Source organism: Mycteria americana, chromosome 6, assembly GCF_035582795.1.
Source record: "Mycteria americana isolate JAX WOST 10 ecotype Jacksonville Zoo and Gardens chromosome 6, USCA_MyAme_1.0, whole genome shotgun sequence".
In the NCBI taxonomy this organism is placed as follows: domain Eukaryota; kingdom Metazoa; phylum Chordata; class Aves; order Ciconiiformes; family Ciconiidae; genus Mycteria; species Mycteria americana.
The window spans coordinates 59332505-59352763 of NC_134370.1; the positions used below are offsets into that span (position 1 = coordinate 59332505).

Genomic DNA, 20259 nt, shown 5'->3' on the forward strand with positions numbered 1-20259 from the left:
GGTTTCACACACATGTGCTGCAGTTTAATGGGATGTAAACTAACTTTTTTCTTTCAAATGCTTAGGTGCTTTGTTTACAAAAATTAAGAATGGAGTTTAAAATTTTATATAAATAATAGGTTAGTATTGACTACTGAAATGAGGTTTTAATAAGTTCAATAGAACTGATTGCAACACTTCTAGCAATTTTGAATGTTTTTAATATTAAATTTGATTGGGCTAAACACTATGTTAAAAGCCTTTTTAGTCATACTCTAATATAAAAATCTTACTACCTTTTCATTGTATGTTTACTGACAACAGCCCCCTTCCTTATGACTCTTAAGTTATCACTTTAAGAATGTTATTAATAAATGTTACTTGGGAAAAAAATAGTTGAGTAATTGCTTTGTTCTGACTCGTCTTCTTACTGTGAACGTTCATGGCAAAACAGTTAACACTTCATAATACCAAGTAAATTAAAAATTCGTGATACACCCCCATAAATATGTAGTTGCAGTTTTTATCCATCCTGCCTGATGTATCAAAGTTATGATTCTGTTTGTAAATACCTATGTGGTGGTTTTGTGGGTCTTTTTTTTTTTTTTCCTTCTCCTTGTGGGTTTTTTTTTCCTTCTCCTTGTGGGTTTTTGTGTGTGTGTGTTTTTTGGTTTTGGTTTTTTTTTTTCTTTGCAGGGGGGGAGAACTGAAGTCTGAATTGAGCTACATCAGTTTTACTGGTCTAACTCAGCAAATGCTTGTTGCACAGCTGTTAGTCATGGGGCTCTGTGAAAGTATACCTGACAAACAGTGAGTTAGAAATTTAACATTTGCAAACTTCTTGAAGGTAACAAAGTTACTTGCATTCAGCCTAGGAAATAGTGCTGTAGAAGCATTGTTCAACTGAATGTACTTAGCCTTAGACATGAAGGGCAAGAAAAAGCCAGGCTTCAGTCTTGAAACCCAGGCTGGGTTGGAAATGTTGGCAGGGGAAGAAAAAAAATTGCTGAACCTGAATACACTTGGTATGTGATCCTTGAGACATCCCTAGAACCTGTGATAGAGTGTTTGTATTTAACATGTTTTTAAGTATTTGAAGCCTCTTCTGCTCATACACTGGAGGTTCCAGTAGCATTGAGTCACAGTAATTGAGTACTTAACTGGGAGAAAACTCTCCAAAATACTCTTTGAATTTACTTATTTTAAAGTAGAGAAGTCGGGAAGAACAGACACAGCTGCAATCAGCAAACTTGTTTTTCTACTGTCTGTTCCCCATGCATTCCGTTGTTAAGGCTGTTAAGGCTGCTACAGTTGACACTTCAGCAAAACTGCAAATCTCAGAGGCTTCAAAATTGCAAGCAGAAGAGAGGCATTTTCTTCTAAGGAAGAGGGTTACCATTATTAGTTAACAAGTGCTTGCCTGTTTACATTGGTCCAATCTTTACACTGCAATTCCATTTAGACATAAGAAAAAGCTTTTCGCTGTGAGTGTGGTCAAACACTGGAGCAGGTTGCCCAGAGAGGTTGTGGAGTCTCCATCCTTGGAAATACTCAAAATACAAGTGGACACAGGCCTGGCAGCCTGCTCTGAGCAGGGAGGTTGGACTAGGCAATCTACAGAGGAGCCTTCCAACTCTACTGCTCTGATTATTAAGGCATTTTTCTGCTCGTTTTCCAGCTTGAATAATCTGCACTTTTTTTTTTGTCTTCATAGAAAAACTCAAATTTTATCACCACAACGTGGGGCTGATTTTTACTTGGAATAATTTACTTCTTCTAAACTGTTAGATTTAAGCATATTTAAAAGTTGTCTTTGGATTTGTAATGCTTTCAGACGCTAAAGCACTGCTTTATTTTCAAGTAGCCTATATAGCACATTTTACTGTGTGAATGCTTTATCTTTCTAATTTTTGAGGAGAGCAGGAGGAGAGCTACTCAGCCCGCTGTCCCTTTTGTCAGAAGTGAATGATCAAAGTTCAAGGTTTTGTGTTCTTCAGAGAGGCTGATGATGGAGGCTCAGGTATCTCTGGAATCCCTCTTACTTATAAAAAATGTGCAAGATCCTGTTTCCCTGAACACAGAGGGCATCAAATAGCTGAGAATAGTTTTTTTTGCTTGCAGCTCAAGGACCTTTTAACCAATAAAGTATTTAGATCAAAGAGCTCCCTTCCAGCTCTTTCTTAGGAGTGTGCTCACAGGTATTCTGCTGTCTGGTTTTCTGTTCCCTCTCCTTGCTCGTGCACATACTCACTTCCTTTCTTTCCTATTTGGGGCAATACCAGCATGTTTTGAAGTGTCTTTGCACATTACTTTGACTTGGTCAATAATATGTGCCTCTGTTCCAGTATGGAGACCAGTGTTTATGAGGAGGTTTAATCTTTTGGACTCTCTTAAAACAAATGCAGCAGTCATACCCACCAGCTCAATCCATCAGTAACAGTAATTTAAAACATGAGCTTATCTTCTGCACATCCTTATCTGTGTTACGGTCCCACTGACTTTATGGGGTTGCATTAATGTTGGTGCAACAGCCGGGCTTAGATTTGAAAAACAAGAAAAGTAAAGGAAGTTTTTTACAGTTTTATCAGAAGCTTGTGCTGGTTGTTCTCCCCACGTTTTGCCGAAAGGCTACCAGAATATATCAACTTCTGCATTGTACATGCTTGGGAATACAAGGAAATACAACAGGTATCAGTAGATTTAAACGTTCAACAATAACTCGGTTACTTTAATTTCAAGCTTTGTCCCTATCAAAGCTGCAAGAAAAGTGGGGACCTTTTAATTAATGTTTCTTTCAAAAGATAACAGAGACTCTGCTGGGAAATTGATCCATCCTCATGGATTTAAGGCAACTAACTACAGAAAATTAGCAAACGGGTATTTCTCTGGTAGCTGATTTCAGAAATAAATTTTAAAAGTAAACGTACATTATAGTAACAATGGAAAAAAGAGCAAATGCATGCCCATTGGTACCTTTTTTATCTAGGAAATGGAACAGCAAGCCTCTGCAGGACAAAGTGACACTTTTGTCAGGGTCACTGTCAAATAAAAATTCAAAGTCAGACAATTAAGACCAGTCCTGTATAGGCTCACCTAAAATTTTACCTTTTGATTATGAAGTGCCTATCCCTGGATTTAAAAAAAAATTCAAGAAACAGAGCTCTGTAAGGATACCTGAGAACTTGTCTCCTATTTCTAAAATTCAGGAAGCAGTTGGTTTGACCTGCTGCACTGTTCTTGCAAGGCAATTTGTTTAGACTGTCACACTACACTGGCATTGCTGCTTGCCCCTGCTGGTTTGGGCAGTGCAGTCATGGAAGGAGATGCTGCACCTCAGCTTCTTGCATGTGCTGGTTTTGGCTGGGATAGAGTTAATTTTCTTTATAGTAGCTAGTATGGGGCTACGTTTTGGATTTGTGCTGGAAACAGTGTTGATAACACAGGGATGTTTTAGTTGTTGCTAAGTAGTGCTTACACTGGTCAAGGACTTTTCAGCTTCCCATGTTCTGCCAGGTGCACAAGAAGCTGGGAGGGGGCACAGCTGGGACAGCTGACCCCTGCTGACCAAAGGGATATTCCAGACCATACGGTGTCACGCTCAGCATATAAAGCTGGGGAAGAAGAAGGAAGGGTGGACATTTGGAGTGATGGCGTTTGTCTTCCCAAGTAACCGTTATGCGCGATGGAGCCCTGCTTTCCTGGAGATGGCTGAACACCTGCCTGACCCTGGGAAGGAGTGAAAGGGTTCCTTGTTTTGCTTTGCTCGGGTGCGCGGCTTTTGCTTGACTTATTAAACTGTCTTTATCTCAACCCATGAGTTTTCTCACTTTTACTCTTCTGATTCTCTCCCCCATCCCACTGGAGGGGCGGGTGAGCGAGCGGCTGTGTGGGGCTTAGTTGCCAGCTGGAGTTAAACCAAGACATTGCACATGGAACATCTCTATACAAAGGCCACCTCGCTACCTGTCCACCATGCACCAGCTACCTGTCCACCATGCACCAGCTCAGCTGCTGACAAGCTAAAACTCAAAACAAGAATTTGTGAGCCCAAAGATTGCAGCAGGAACAATTTTCACAGGGAAGCTTTAAAAATCCTGTAAAAGTTATGGGGGGAGAAAGTTCAGAAGGAACAAAACTGACATAAAGTTGCCTTAGTTATTTTTTTAAAGGCAGCCACTGATAAATCTTGCAAAGGGTCACCATTATGGTGTAAATGTCCCCATGCTGTTCCTGGCAGCTACTGGTTTTACACATGTAAATAGAGACATTGGGAGGCACACCCTTGGCAGTTTTGCGCAAGACTTCGGCCTGTGTTGGTTAAGCTCTCAAACACAGTTTTCTGAGCAGTAAGTAATGTATCATATTCCCAAATACAGGATATGCTTACATTATACTTTAGATGATGGGTTGGGTAATGTGTCTTTTTTTGTACACTTACAGAGCATGTCGAAGGCAAAATTGCACATTCAGAACTACTGTGTGTGCTCAACTTAATTAGCTCATTAACTTGAATATCCCTTCCTATTAATATGGAATATCTTTAATGCGGATTTTAAAACTGGAAAACCCACATTCTCATTTGCCTAATTTGGATGTGACAAGCCATACTGCAAAGCCAAACTTGAGTTACTGGTTTTGCACTCAGCTTGGTGCTTTAGGTCATCGGGCCCTTTCCACCACTATCAGAAAGCCCATGCTACAATCCTGTCCTAGTGTTGGTGGTAATTTGCCAGTCCCAGAAAAATGGGGAAGCACTGAAAAACTGAGAAGCCTCACATAGCTTTCCCTGCATCTGCGTTGCAAAGTTAAATGGCTGACTTTGTAAGTGAGATAATGCTCTAGCCCTAAGTTAAGAGGCTAAATGCAGTGAAAACACCCTCATGCTGTTGTGATGGGTCTCGTGGTTAGAGGGGAGCTGAACTGCACTGGTGGCCTTTGGGTGATACCAAATCAGCTCTCTCCTCTCTAAAGGCATGCTACCTCCATGTTCCCTTTTTATAATTACTTTGTACAGTAAGATGTCGATGCTATTTTGCCAATTTTAATACATGAGCAGTTCTGTTACTTTAAATACATACATTGCTTGTGAGATTGGAGTCTAAATCAGTTACAGGGGATAATTTGTTTTATGACTGTTAAATACGCAAAATTAACTTTTTGTACATTATTTTCCTCCTGATATATCTTGAATTTACCCTAGATTTTATGACCTATTTCTTGAATGTACAGCTAAGGCACTTGTTTCCTTTGAGGGAATACATACCTTCTCAGCTGTTAAAGCTAACACGTTGCTCAGACTAACTACTTTTGGGTTTTGAAGAACCTTGGTAAAGATTACTTAAGCTTTGGGACCTCTTCAGAATAAGATGTGTAACTCTGGAGCATACGACATACCAACAAAGTCACCAAAATTTCTATAGAGTTTAAAAACTGTGAAGTTACACATTTTTTGAGTTTTATTTTCCCTGGCTTCAATAGAAACAAGCCTCCTCCTTTTAAGTTATATTTCCAAAGTGTTGGGATTAACAGCAATAAACTGTTTCTACTTCATCCCATTTTGAAATAGCATATTTTGAATTGCTGAAAATTTGTGTGTTTGTAATGTTATTTGGTGTTTTATCCAAGAGGTATTGGGCAAAGTATTTTCACAGAAATTCTGCAACTCCAGCACTAGAAAAACCTTCACAAATAATGGAGGGGACTTACAGATCCCATTAACCTGTGCCATCCTACACTTTTTTTGCCTTACTTGACAAATTTTAAACTTTCACGTTGAAAAAAGTATCTTCAGTGTTCAGGAGTAGCAGCTGGAATGTAAACTGGTGAGTTGCCACTTTAGCTACAGCTAGACAGCTGATTTACCTAGATGCATCAGATATGGACAAACCTGGGGGTGGGGGGGAAGGGGTGTGGGAGAATTCACCTTTGTTAAAAGAATAAGAAAAGTGAATCAATAATACCTCTTTTCTGCCAAAGGTGACTTTAGTAAGGGACAAAAATGGTTTCTACACAGACTCTGTTTGACCTCGAGTAGGATATTAACTAGATCTCCTTATCGGTGGGCATTTGCATCTGATTTAACTATATGAACTCCAGCACATATTTTGAACAACTTTAAAAGAACAGCTACAGAATAACAGAGCATACCTCTGGTAAAACTTATTACGGAGTCAAACAAACAAAAGTCAAAACCAGATTACTTTTATGTAACGGTAACTCATTTCATTTCTCAGAGAGAAGAATGCTGTATTTTAATTTTTTCTTTCTGTGCATGAGTGTTTCATCTACATGAGGATGAGTGAGCAATCAAACAGCCCCATCCTGGCTACTGGATATTGCAATATTGAGGTAAGGGCTTCCTTAGGGAGGTTTCTTACAATCCTTTAGCACTTACTGCGGTGAGATCAGGTTACAGCTGGTTTAATGCGATATAAAGCCTATTAAGGTTGACATCACAAATGTTACTAGTTCTGGTGATGATTACATAACAAATAATTACTCAACATAAAGTGCCAGTGACAGACTGATAGTTTGCTTTGAGATATAAAAATGAGATACAGGAACCACATAGCAAAAGGAGTTTTGTTTAAACCAGTTATATTCCATTTTAGATAACAGAAGCTTGCTTCAGGTTAAAGGTCCTTAAATGCAATAAGGTATAAAATAATGCTTCATTATTTCCTTCTAATTCACAGCTGATAGTTGCTAATTTGAAGAAGATATCAGATGAATTTTGAGTTTATTATTGCTGTGGTTGGAAGGTGACACTTAGGGTGACAAGTAGCAAGTATTTATCCTACTGCTTAGCCCTCTAAGGCTGAGGTACAGTGATCAAAAGATTTAGCAGCTGAATGTACAAGAATTCACTCTTTTTGGATGACTAACGCTGCTAGCTTAGGGTCAAATCATGTCATGTTCTGTACAGCTGATCCACATAATAAAAGGATATAAGGTGACTTCCTTATGCCATATGCCGTCAGGCCCTGGGCATGGGGATGTATTTCACTGTGGTGCTATGTCCTGCCCCCCTTCATAACACTCTTTCTGAAGGCTGACGCTCCACTCCCCCAGACAGAGTGAGGCAGAGAGGATGTTGATGACTCATTTTCCCTTCATTTTCTTCACAAGCTGTTCCAGTGAAACAATGTGCTGTCTCTCCATCTAAGCTTATCACAAACAGTTTAACTCTTAAATAATTTGATGTCAATCTCTTTACATTTTTGCATGATCAACAGGAAAAAAGGCATGGAAAATTCCTCACCTCAAGCATGTTCTAAAACAATAGCTTGTACCAGAGAAGTCTCATGCCCAGGCTGGCCTCCAGCTACTTTTTCCTAATTCCCTTGCTCCTTCTAGCTCTTGGATTTACAAATATTAAACTTAGAGGCCAACATGATACCATGAGAATCAAGTCAGTAGAGCCCAAATACTGCTGTGAGATGAGATGAAGGAACTAGTCATAGAAGAACTTGCTCATTAACTTCATGTGGGATGTGAGGAGGTTTAGATTAATTAATTAGAAAGGGAAAAAGGAAGGGAGGAAGCAGGAATGTGGTAGTTTGTCAGAAATGCTTTACAGCGTTAGCTGCAGAATTCAGAAATCCCCCATTTTCTCTGCTTTCCTTTGGAAAGTTCTTGAACCATCTCCAGAAAAATCTTACTGGGTTTCCACTGCTCTTTCTGTTCCTGCTCTGTAAGCCGAGAACTAGCACTGGCACAGGAGAATCCGGGCGGGGACAAGTAGCTGCGGATCAGCAGGGCTTGGGATTTCTCCTGCAGTAAGAGAGGGAATTTAGCCTGTTAGTTGGGAGATCTTGTATTCAGAACTAATTTACGTTTTCCCTGGAAATGCCTAATTTTCCTATTCTATGGAAATTAAGAGTCCTAGGAGCCTAATTTTCATACCAGTGTAAGATAGCACAAATTCTTCTTAATTAAAAACAAGCACTAGGAGCTCCCCTGCAGCTGAGGAACTCCCCGCAGCAACACCCTAATGTGGAGCTGAGTGCCCGTAGCTGCGTGGGTCTTCTCAAATTTGCACCTATTGTTTGCAACAAATGGGTTCTGCTACCAGAATTTACTAGGGGACTTGCCCTGCTGAATGGCTGTTAACGCGAGGACCTTTTGTTTCTTGGTATCTACAGTTCAGTTTAAACTAGCAGCTGCCAATTCTGCTGCTTGATTTGATTTTTGATCATCCCTTTCCAATCATTGGAGCGGGTCTAGTAAATTTAGTCGCGTACTGAGCCTCAGACTCTTAAGAGACTGCTTCTGTCATGCTGAGGCTCACCAGTTTTTGGCTGTGAGTACGTGCAGAGCTCTGTTACCCTGTGATGCACAAACCCAAGGTTCAGGTGTGAGCACACACTCGCATGTCTATCAGCTTCACCCAACACTATATGGAGTTAATGCTGGCTTTTTGCAGCAAGGGAAGATGGATGATACTCGGTTCAACATCAATGCAAAATAGCACAGACAAATGATGAGGCCTGACAATGAAAATCTAAGTTTTTTAATTAATTTGAATGTTCTGATTGAGTTTATACAAAATTACCGCTCTTGTATGGCTGTGGTATTTCAGAAATCATACCAGGACCGTTGAGCCAGATTTAACTCACTTTTGAACCATGTTTTCATTGTAAAGGAAACACTGAGCTATCTAACTCTGTTGTCTTAAATAAAAATTAATAGCATAACAGTAATGTTAGTCATACACTTTAGAGGAGAGATTTTTCTAGGAAATCTTTATTTTTCATATTTAGGGAACAACAATAATTTGAGCCAAACTTAATCACTTTTTCTTCCCTTAGAAATGCAGTTTATTCTAGCATACAGTTTGTTGCAAAAGATAAATACTGAAACATGTAGCGGGGATGATCGTGCAAGGCTTTTTATTAGTGATACAGATTCTCAAGTTTTGCTGACAAAAGTAGTCAAGGTTCCTGCCCTGGGCAGTTCGTAATCTGAAGTGGGAACGAAGTTGATTGAAGTGGAAGAAATGCATCCTCCTTTCTCCCTCCAAAATGAACTTTCCTCCAATTTTGCTCAGACCGTTACAAAATGCGTTTGACACAGTGCTAATGGCAGCACTTCCATGCATAAGCACAGCTGGCAAGAAAAGCTCAAAACGAATCTTAACTAAAGCCGCTCCCTGTTATGTAGTTTAATAACGAGTAACGCCGGGTTACTTTCTCGAGGCAGCAGCTGCCTGCGAAGCACCAACGCGTGGCAGGCCAGCGGTCCGGCCTGCGGCGACGTCGCGCCGAGCGGGAAGCGGAGACCCAAACCCAGGCCCAGGCCCCAGCGCCGGTCACCCGCCAAGCCCCCCGGCCGGCGCTGCGCCAGCACCTGGGGGAAGCTGTGAAGCCCGATGCTGATGTTCTTGCAGAGAGACGGGGCTCCCGGGAGCAGAGCGTCCCTCTTTGAGCCAGGCGTTTCCAGTCAGGCTGGTTTCTGTCCCGGAAAGCGCCGTTTTTAACGCCCCTTCGGCCCTGAGCTCGCCAGCAGCACGCGGAGGGCACGGCCGCCTGCCCTCTGGCAGCCATTTACACTTTGTCGGGGTATTTCGGGACGCTGCCCGGGCTTCCCCCTTTCCCTCTCTCGTGGGGGGAGGCCGCGGCCGCGCCCTCCCTTCGCCGGCCGCGCCGTCCCGCTCTCGCTCCCGCTCCCGCCCTGAGGGGGCCGCGGCGCGACAAGCGGGCGGGCAGGAGCGGGCAGCGCCGCGCCGCCCCGGCGTCCCCCTCCTCCCGGGGGCGGTGCGCGCTGACGCGGCAGCGCCGCGGCTCTCCGCCGGCCGAGTCGCACAATTATGAGAAAGAGCCGCCGGGCCGAGGCCGCCGCTAGCACTGGGTCCCGGTGCGGAGTCGAGCCAGCGCCGTCCTCCTCGCCCCGCTCTCCCCTTCGCCCCGGGAGCCTCGTCCTCGCCCGGCTTCTCCCCACCCAGCCCTCCGCTGCTGCCGAGCTCAGCCCCGATAGATGGAGACAGGCCCCGCCACCGCCGACGCCGAACCACGAGCAGGAGCTGCCCGGCGCGAGGAGAGCCAGAGTCGGCGCCGAGACCCAGCCCGGCCCTGAGGAGAATGGTGAGTGGCGGCGGCGGCGTGCCGCGGCGGCGGGCTCGCCCCGGCGGGGCGGCGGGGAGGGGGGAAGGGACCGGGGCGCCGGCCGCCGGATCAGACCTGTCCCAGCCGGCTGCTCCGGGTCCCGGCTGCCGGGCCGCCCCGATCCGCCTCGGCCCCTCTCGCGCCCGGGCTCGCCCCCCGCCGCGGCGGTTCCCCTGCCCGCCCCGCCCGGGGTGCCCCGGCGGCGGGGAGGAGGGACCCCGCCGGGCTGTCACCTCCGGGCCGGAAGGGGAGGCGCGGGCTCGGGCGCCGCAGGCCCCGTCCGCGTGCGGTGCCCCGGCCCTTGACGGCCGGCGGGGCGCCCCGGCGTCGCCCCCCTCGGCACCCGCCCGCCCACGACCCTGCTGGCCCGGCGGGCCCTGCCCTTCCGGAGCTCGCCGGCCGGGGCTGACCCGAGCCGCCGGGGCGAGGCTGCCGCCGCCTCCCGGCATTTCTAGAGCCTCCTCGCGTGGTGCCCGCGGGGCCGGCCAACGCCGCCCTGCTGCCGCCGGCCCCGCGGAGGGACGGCCGCTGCCCTTCGCACCCCTCCGCTCCTCGGAGCAGCGCTCTGGGCAGCCGGTCCTGCGGCGGAGGGGACTTCACCGCTTAGAAACGTGACCTTTCATTTAGTGCTCTTTGAGTACTGCCGTAATCCTTCACTATGGCTTTGTGTAGTATCGGAATTTATACGGTGGACTGTGTAGTTCTCTGGGATGCAGCTGTTCTGCCCGTCTAATCTTTCCGCCTATTTCATTTTTACAATTTCCGCACGTTGTCATATACGAGGGAGTGTATAAACCCTTACAAAGAGGTGTATGAGCTTCTACAAAGAAAACACAGTTTTAATTCCAGCTCTTTCTTCTGGCTGCTAATCGGTTCTTTATCCCTATAAGTTTATTCCTTAATTGATATTTACAGAATTTAGTGAGCCGTCACATCAAGTGCTTTCAAATAATTTTGAAAATCTAAGTGTGGAGTGTAAATCTGTGGATTACTACAGTCTGCTTGAACTTCTAGTCAGATGCTTTATTTCATTTTAAATAAAGGTGGGTTTTTTTCACAGTATATTGTTCAAAACCACAGGGACTCATACCCATGAATCTTCTACTTCTGACTGTATCTGTGAACTGTGTAGAAATGCGGGCTGTCTTTTTCTAGAATCTGCAAATCCACCACTCTTCCTGGAAGAAGCTGAAAGTGCAACCTTCTGTTTTGACTTGAAAGAGTTCTTGGCATCTCCCACTTGTGTGGTGCTTGCTCTTCTCAACTGAAGTGGGTTTTTTTTAGTTTTGTGGAGGTTTTTTGCGTTGGTGGTTTGGTTTTTTTGTTTGTTTGGTTTTTTTTTTTTAGTTTAGTTCTGGTGTTTTGTTGGTGCTGACATAGCCTAAAAATGTCCAGATTGGTTTTAACCATTATAGATTTGTAAACTGATCATGGCTCAGCAGTTTTTCTGGCAAGGTAATATGCTTGCAATGTTTTTTACTTACCTTGTGTTTATCAAATATTTTGAAACCACTGTTTAACAGGTGTTTTGTCTGATTTGAATATAGGACATTTTATGCAAGTTCATTTTGCTAAAAATTTCCCTGCTGCTCCGTGACTATTTAGCAATTTTGAAGAATTGCTGGACAGTATCCAACGTTAAATCTGGAATTATTCTAAAGAGTGAGTTGTTCAGTGTGGCAATTCCGGGAGTTCAGTCTTTTTTTTGATGTGTCTGTGTGGGTGAGATAAGTGTCTGGTAGATCATCCTTCATACCTTCTGGTATGAGGCCATTCTTGACTTTGCTGTTTAAAGTGGGGGAAAAAACCTTTGTGCATGTGGAACTGTTTAGGCTGGTTTTGGACTGTTTGTACATTAGTTTCCTGATGTTTTACTTTGATTTTTTTTTTTTTTTTGCTTGCTTGAGCTCAGGAGTGGAAGGGTAGTTTTCACTGGTCATACAAAGGCACCTTGAAACTGGTTACAGTTAACAGTTATCTCTTATTTAAAGATACTCTATCAGATCGTCGATACTCTATCAGATCGTCTACCTCCGCACATGGATTATCTTGGAGAGAGGTACTCTATTGTGTTTTAAACTTTCACTTCTTTTCTTGTCCCTTGAGGCTCTGCGTTAACTCCAGTCTTGCTGCCTTACCTTTTTGTCTTATCACATCAGCCCTGCTTTTGCTGCTCTGCTGGTGATAGACTGCAGCATCCAAACTCCTCTCTTTTTTTCATAGTTATCTTTACCACTTGCTGTGCTTCCCTTTCCTGGAAGCTTTGCACCAACACCCAAACTTTTCCTGCTTCTCTTTCATGTCCCTTCATGAGGTGCATTTCTATTAACTGTTTACTTCTTGTGGACAGTCATGACAGATGACTATTTTCTAAACAAAACAATATTGTTTTGAACTTAAATAATTGATGCTGACACAATAGGGTTTGGCCATATTGGTTTGTCGATTTTACACCAGTAATGTTGCAAATAAATCTTTAAGAGGACTTGTCAAAAAGTGTGTGTGAAAGGAGGGAGGTGCTTTTATAGTCTACAGTTTGTGTGCTTGACAGGATTTTGCATAGTAAGTTTAATTTTCTTTCCTAGAAAGACCCTGATTAACCTAATTGGGGAGTTTAATATGTAGTTATACTAGTAGTGACACTTTTACTAAAATTCTGATACTGTCAGCGTATTGTCTGAAACAAGCCCAAATTTGAAGTTCCAGTCTTTAAATAAAGGCTTGGGGTTGGATTTTGAAATTGTGGCTTATGCTTTGAAAAATCAAGACAATGAAATGATACTTCTCATGCCAATATACTTAACCTGAAAAATACCTTTGTCTTTTTTTTTTTTTAAACAGATATTTATTTCTTTTGGAATCCCTCATTTCCTTTAACCATGTCTACTTTGGCCGCAATATTTGCGTGCCGTGTTAATTTGCTGAAACAAGTAACATTAGTTCTGCTTTTTGTCCCACTTTTTTAAAGGCAAACTGACAGTAAAATCAATGTGTGTGTTTTCCAGAATTGAAGTTTTGTCTTTGAGGTCATGTTTTGTGTTTCTAGTGTGAATAATTCTGTCTTGGTGCATTTTAGCTTCACTGGTTGAAATTCCAGCAGCTGGCTTTTCAGCAGATAAATTACTGAATAATCTCACTGTGTGTGTGTTTGGATAAGATACTTAGATGATTATTAAAGATAATGTCACTTCTTACCTGTGATACTGACAAGCAGTGGTGGCCTCTGACAAATTAGTCTATATGCTTCATTATTTCTACAAAAAATAGTCAGTGATACTGACCTGACCTGTGGTAAAATTTGAATGAAGTTTGTTGCATGCTTTCTTCATGTTCCCTGGCCTGCAACCTTCCTTCTCTGTTGTATTCTCTGCAGTCTTGTTACTGTCCTTTATTTGATTTAATCCCATTTTTTTGCTCACATAATGAGAATGTACAGGTAATGGTGTCATGTTAATAGATCGTGATACAACCTATACTGAAAATGATTTTAACTAATCCTTGGTTTCTGTTATTTTTATTACTTTAAGCTTAGCTTTTCTGTTACTTGAATTGTAGATGTTTTTGTATGTGAAGTAATAGAAAGCTAATCTAACAAAAGAACAGAAAAAGTAAACCCCCAAACCTTTGTATTGGCAAGCTTCGCTTCCTGACCTGGCTCAGCACAAGATTAGCTGGGCATCAGTGCTGCTGCGCGAGAGGGGAGGTAGGATGTGCAGGAGATGACTTGTCTTTTTTTGTAGCAGCCAGCCATTAAACCAGTGTCACCTGGCACACCAAACTATTGCATCTAACTGGATGGGACCACAGACCTGAGCAGCAGTGTTTTGGAGACTGGTCTCCATCACAGCTGTTGCACTGATGGAGAGAATGCTATTTTTTTGAGGAGTGGTGAGGTTTTTTTCAGCCTTCTTTACACCTATATTTTGCTTAGCATATAAAGTGGGTGTCAGCCGTTTTAAAGCGGGGGCGTGAGCCACTTTCTTTAACTACCAGGTTTGCTGGAACCACAGTACAGCTTGAGTTTGTTTTTCTCCCCAGCCACTGTAATTCTTGCACTGAAGTAGGGACCATGCAGATTGTCTAATTGCTGTTAGGCGAGCAGGGGAAATTTCTTATCCCTCTGTTCTTTCCAAGAAGGAAAGGCCAGTGAACTTCTGATGGGGTAATGAAATAGAAAAAATGAGAGAAACTGGGATAAATAACAGTTATCCTTAACTGTATAGTTGGTTGGTTTTTTTCCCTTTTTTTTTTTTTTTCCCCCTTCCTTCCCAAGAATTTGGGTGAGAAGTGTTCTAAATGCATGAGAAATACAGGCAGAAAAATAACTGTGTTGCTGATTGTGGTGCTGATAGTTCCGAAAAGCTGCCTTATGAAAGGACTAGAATTTAACTGTGGAAAATGGTTTGACAAGATATGGTATGAGGATGTTGCAGGAATAGTCTGTAAGATAAATGTAGTGGTTGATTGCCAAGGAGAGTTTAAAGTATGGTAACAAACTGACAGCGCATTAGAGTGGATTGAACTTGGTTTATATGTGGTTTTTTTCCCCTTAACTAAAGCAAAGTTCAGATGTTACTGAGGCAGTAGGCTTGGATTAAACCTTAATTCTGGGAATTTCTGTGTTGTTTGGTGGTTTTTTTTTTTTTTTTTTTTTTTAAATCCTAACAGTTGGATCAAAGTTACAGATTATTTAATACTTATATTATTAAGAGCAATATAATTTTTTTCCTGAAGACTCTTACAAACACATTCTGTTTCATGTGTTTTGTATCATCAGATTTTCTGAAATGTTTGAACTCTGCATGTGTGGCAAATATGCAGTTGCTGAGTTAGTGTGTCACAACCCATCTTTATTTCATTTGATTTCAGCTGAAGGAGGATGGCATGTGATGTGTGCTAGCATATCTGTTGACTTTCTACAGCTGCAAAATCGGAAGTTTACAGGCTGATTCAGTAATAAAGTTGGTACTCTGTTGTGTGTAGTTTGACAACCAATGTTTTCAGATGATGATCCAACTTCAGAAACAGCTACTGCAAACCCTCTGCAGAGCTTTATTGCTACTTCATCTTCAAACCGTCTGCGGAGATCACTAGTTTACATTCAGATAGGGTCCAATGTGAAGTGCTTATTTTGTTTAAATGCACATCATGTCTTTTGCAAAGAGCATGCAGCTGGCGAATATACAGTTTCAAAGAGTATAGCTAGATGTGTCCATGTAGTTTGCCTACATCTGAAAATTATGCATGTGTGAATCTTATCAGTGTCTAGACTTACTGCTAGTAATTGTAATAGCAACAATTTGGGGAGGCCTCTTTCTGAGTTGGAGAGCTTTGGAGCTATTTCAAGGTCTGTGGCAGCCTGGTCAGGCTTTTTACTTCCTGGTCGTGGATCCCAAAGCTTGGTGTGGATGACTCCCAGTGCTATTGAATTCTGCCTTTAATTGTTTACTACTAATCGAATGAGATTTTAAAGAAAAGAAGGTGCAGGTTCTGAGAATTGGCATATTTCTATTAAGTTCTGGTTTGCTGATTTTTTTTTTAATTTTTTTTTATTTTTTACTGACAACCTTTTGGGTGATTACAGCAGTATATTTTTGCTGTCATACACTAACACGTTCTTGCTTGAGAATACTTTCTCAGTCACAGCTCTAAGTTAATTTAATCTAGGTGTTCAGCCTTTCACCATAATATAACTCTGTAATCTTCAAAGCCTGGGAAAGTGTCTGTTACAGCTCAGTCAGTATTAACACAATGGTTATTGCAATTGAACACCAGCCTTTGCTCCATGCATTGTTCCCACTTACCTCTACCCAAAGAGGTACTTATTTTCTTAACCTTATCTACTTGATTCTTGTCACCTTTGCTAAGAGAGGAAGAGAGACGATGTTTTCATTCGCTTTGTAGTCCCCTGACTTGTGTTGGGTGGAATTTTGCAAGATGTCCCTGGCTGACGGTTCTTATCCTAATAGCTGCTAGGTTTTTCTCGTCCTAATCCTAATACTGCAAAGTGATAATATTTTTGTGAAATGCGGACTTGACAAACTTGACTTTTAAAATTTAAAATTTAAATTTAATAAACAAATACATTTACATTTATGCCTTCTGCAAATGAATTTCTATATTGTATTTCTGTATTTCACAAGCACTTATTGCCTAAAAATTTCTAGACTCAGGGCACTTTTAGAACTAGTATTACTTAGCAGTCCAGATCTTCTCACTATTACTCACTTAATTGACAGTATAGTTCCCAAGACTGACCTGGAGTGCTTGAGGTGTAGATATGTGTGTTGCAGGGTAATAATCTCACATACAAGGCAGGGTTGATGTTCAAGTCCATAGCATCTTTACTAGCCGCTCCCAAATCTGCCAAAACTCTTCTTAAAGGTGTGGTTGTAATCCAGTCTAAACTCATGTAAGCTGTCACCCTTCCGCCTGTCCCTTTGTGCTTTCCTCTGTGCTCAGTCACTGTTTCAGGGATCTGAACTGAATAAACATCTAATCACCTCCTTTTTTTGAGGATTAATTCTTTTGTTGGTCATTTTCCTGAGTCGGCTCTCCACGTGACTGCATAAATGCCAGTGCTGGTATGAGATAGAGTGGAATCATGTGCAGAGGCTTAGGAAAATGGGATTGTGGCACCCCAAACTTGACATTGGCTGTGAAGCTGGTTTGAAAGCTTGCTCTGAGGTGCTTGAGAGTTGACTTGTGCCACTGTATTAGTCAGTGTTAGGTTACTCTGTGTATCGCCCACTCTACACAAGTGTTTTGTAAGTCTTACAGCCTTGCATGCAGGCATGGATGGAGCTGCGCCATCACAAGTCAGGTTCTGTAGCCTCTTCAAAGTATAAACCAAATTGCGTTGCAGACCTTGTCTAATTGTACTGTAGGCACGTAGTAGCTATGCTTGAATACTTTTGTGTCTAAATTCTTGTTTACAGAGGATGTTTTCTTGACCTTCTTTTCTAAACGTGTGCTACCAGATGTAAGATAACTTTTTTTTCACCAGATATGCTATGCTGTAGTCTGTCTTTGTGAACTGAGCTGCATCAAGATGCGTCTGACCCCTCCCATCAAGTTTTTTCTGTTGGCAAATGATCCACTGCTGGTAATTTGTCTCGCGTAACAAAATATTGCTATATTTTTTTCTCCATGTTCTTAACATGCTGCTTATTTGCTTTTTAGTGCTGTTCCCATCCCTGTTTAGGTTTCTCAAGAAGCTGAACCTGTTCCTTTGGGGTAGGAGAGAGCAAAGCTGCATTCTACTAATGTATCTGATAGAGCTCAGCACTGCAGCCATGTGACCAGGTTCAAAGACAGTCATGCTGATGTACAACATAGTTAAAATTGCATGTATATTTGCTTTGTATAGTAAGCTCAATGCCGTATACTAGTTTGTGGCTAGAGCCAGTCTGAAAAAACTCAGCTTCCTTTCAGAGCCTGTCCCCGTGGCTGCTGCGGTCATGCAAGTATTTAGTCAGGTAAAACTTCAGTCATCTGAATAGGTTAAATTATGCATGTGCTTAAGCGATACATGATTGGAGCCTAAAAATACCAGATGTGTAATTACAGAACTGTTAATCAACTTTCTCTTCAATTATAAAAATCAGTTAATCTACAAGAGTAGGTGCAGTTAATGATGTTTTAAATGTCAAAGTCTTACCAGTTTCTCGTGTGTTCCCTGGCTGCAGTATTGTCTAAACTGTAGTTTGCAGAATTCTCTTAAATGGCAAATTTAATAAAATTTCAGCTGAAGGCATTAGAAGAGTACATGGCTGAGGGTGATCTTCTGGCCAGAAAGTTTGAGAGTGATTGATCTTGAAGGAATTCCTGCTCATGGTAGTAATCTCGCAGTAGGGAAAGAGGAATGAATCACCAATACCATAGCTGACAAATATCCTAGATAACTTTCTAGGAACTTAGCATCATCTGGTGTTGCAAGGCCTCTGGATACAGAACTAGTTGGAAGAGGCTCGCTCCTCCCCGTTTCACAAGCTATAGTTTACTGGCTCCTTAATTGTGCTGCTGAAAATGTTCATGGGTTACGCTGCAGACTAGCCCATGGGGCGGCCCTGCGAGCACTTACCTTGGCCTGTGTGAGGGGCACTAAGCAAAGATGTGGAGGTTGGGATGGACATTAACCTCTTAAACTGGCATTAACTGGCTTTGCAGCCAGAGGCATTGAAAAGCAGACATATCCCCTTAGCTAACCTTTGTCCTTTTAATTTGTGCCAACTTCAGAAATGCTCTCGATGAGGATTTCTGCCTTTGCCTCGTTAAGCAATTGATCTGCCTTATTCTTGGTTTCTTTTATAAAAATATTTTGCAGAAAAACCCTTTTTAAGTTTTCAACTGTAGGAAAAACACAGTTTGTATGCATGCAGTTTTCCATATAAATCCTACCTCTGTATGTAGAACTCGGGGACTCTTCACTGTTAAATTCTCTGTAATTGTTTCAAATGCATTAGTGAAACAATGTGGTCTTTTTATGTGGTCTGTTTATGTATAGGGAAAGAGGGCAGAAGACACTCACCATCCTTGTCATGGTTTGGGCTGCCAGCTAGTGTTACAGGTGAACGTTCTGCAGCGATGAAGGCTGCTAACAAACGAGTCATTGTTTGAATGCATCAGTCTGGTTGTGCCTGGTGTTCTGTGGCCCACGAGAGAGATATTTGGTACTAGTATAATCATAGTACTTTGCTGGACAACATGATACGGTAAGCTTTGGGCTGCGCTTTCTTCCTGGTATAGAAAAGGTAAAAGACTGAAGCTTTTCTGCCTTCAGAAAAATCCTGTTTTCGGGTTGTAGAAAAATGTTTTCTGGTCACATGCATGTAGACAATCTGCAGAATACAGGTAGACTTTGCCGGGGAGGGGGGGCGGTGGGGATTATTCGCAAAAGCTAATTAGGCAGTGAGTCCCTAGGCTTGCTCAGTGGAGACTGAGTGGGATACAGAGCAGCTCTTTTCTCTTCTCTCAGTGGAGAGGATGTAGAAAAATTAGCACTGCTAAGATAAGGTTAGTCTTTTTTACTATCCTCTTGGGTGTCATTACTGGATTTTTCAGGGTTTTTCTGACAAATGTAAGGATCTTGCATGTAGGACAAGAAAAATCTTTTGTAATTAATGTATTAGGAGTTAGTTGGGTTTTAATTATACTATGAATTAGGAAGAAACATCTTCAGTGCCAGATGAGAATGGATGCTATTCTTAAACCCAGGGTATCTGCTCACCTAAAAGGTGACCTTAGGCAATACGTTCTTGCTTCATTGGCAGCTCTCCTAGAAATAAATACCGTCTTAGCTTCCTTTCCTTCCTGAACATCAGGGTACAGGTGCTTAAAAAGAATGCCTTTTTGTGTGACAAACCTGTAGTCTTTTCCTGGATGCCTGAAGTAAGTGTGCTTTGGGAGATTATTTTGTATCTTGACAATGTGCTTGGATCAGCTCAGCTGTTTTGCTAACCCAGTATCTTACTGCTAACAAAGGGAATGTCCTACTTGCCTTGTTCCCACCCTGATCATGGCCATGCGGTCCTTTCCCGTGCCTTAGTTTTCTGCCTAGTTTCCATCTGAATCGGTTCATTCTGACATCAAAGCTACCCGTCCTTTTTTTCCTGGAAATAATGTTGTGCTGGTTTAGGGGCCTAATCAACTCCCCAAAGGGCTAGGGCCCAACTGCTGCTGGGAGGGAAGTGGCAGGAGAACAGGTGGGAGGGCAGAGTAGTAACTTGCTCAGCTTGTCTTCTCTGACTGCACCCTCACTGTATAATTTGAAGAATTGCATCTGTTAAAGCAAGTATTTCCCCTATGTATCTTGGCTTTGCTGTTGCCAGGACCTCCACCTCCTTACTGTTGTCTTTTCTTTCTCTAGAATGATAGTCTGTCTTCACTCCTTTCCCCCAGTAGGCCAGAGAGGAGTCCGAGGTATAAGTCCAGTACAGCTTACGCAGGCCTTTGTGCCACATACCACTCGGAATTGGTGAGTTTACTGGAAGTGAGTACTCTGGAAGAAATTATAATAAACAGAAAACATTTACAGAGCACAAATGGTGTTGCGATCTCTCAGTATCATTTAATTTGTTGTTCTGCCCAACCCCGCAAAAAAAAAAAGGTTACTTTATTTCTAAAAATCATGTATTTTAATTTCTGAGTGATTATTTAGGCTTGTGGTATTTAACAT

General features: G+C 42.3%; 1 protein-coding gene across 3 annotated transcripts in view; it reads left to right on the top strand.

The window, feature by feature from the left end:
- Positions 1-9926: 9926 nt before the first annotated feature.
- TRPM7 (transient receptor potential cation channel subfamily M member 7) overlaps positions 9927-20259 on the top strand; it is a 64788-nt gene continuing 54455 nt past the window's right edge. For all 3 annotated transcript variants that reach the window (XR_012776248.1, XR_012776247.1, XM_075506135.1), the window contains exon 1: positions 9927-10061. Coding sequence is in view for 1 of the 3 variants with exons in the window: in XM_075506135.1 (XP_075362250.1) it covers positions 10059-10061 (3 nt within the window). In the remaining 2 variants the exon portion in view is untranslated. The remainder of the gene's footprint in view (positions 10062-20259) is intronic.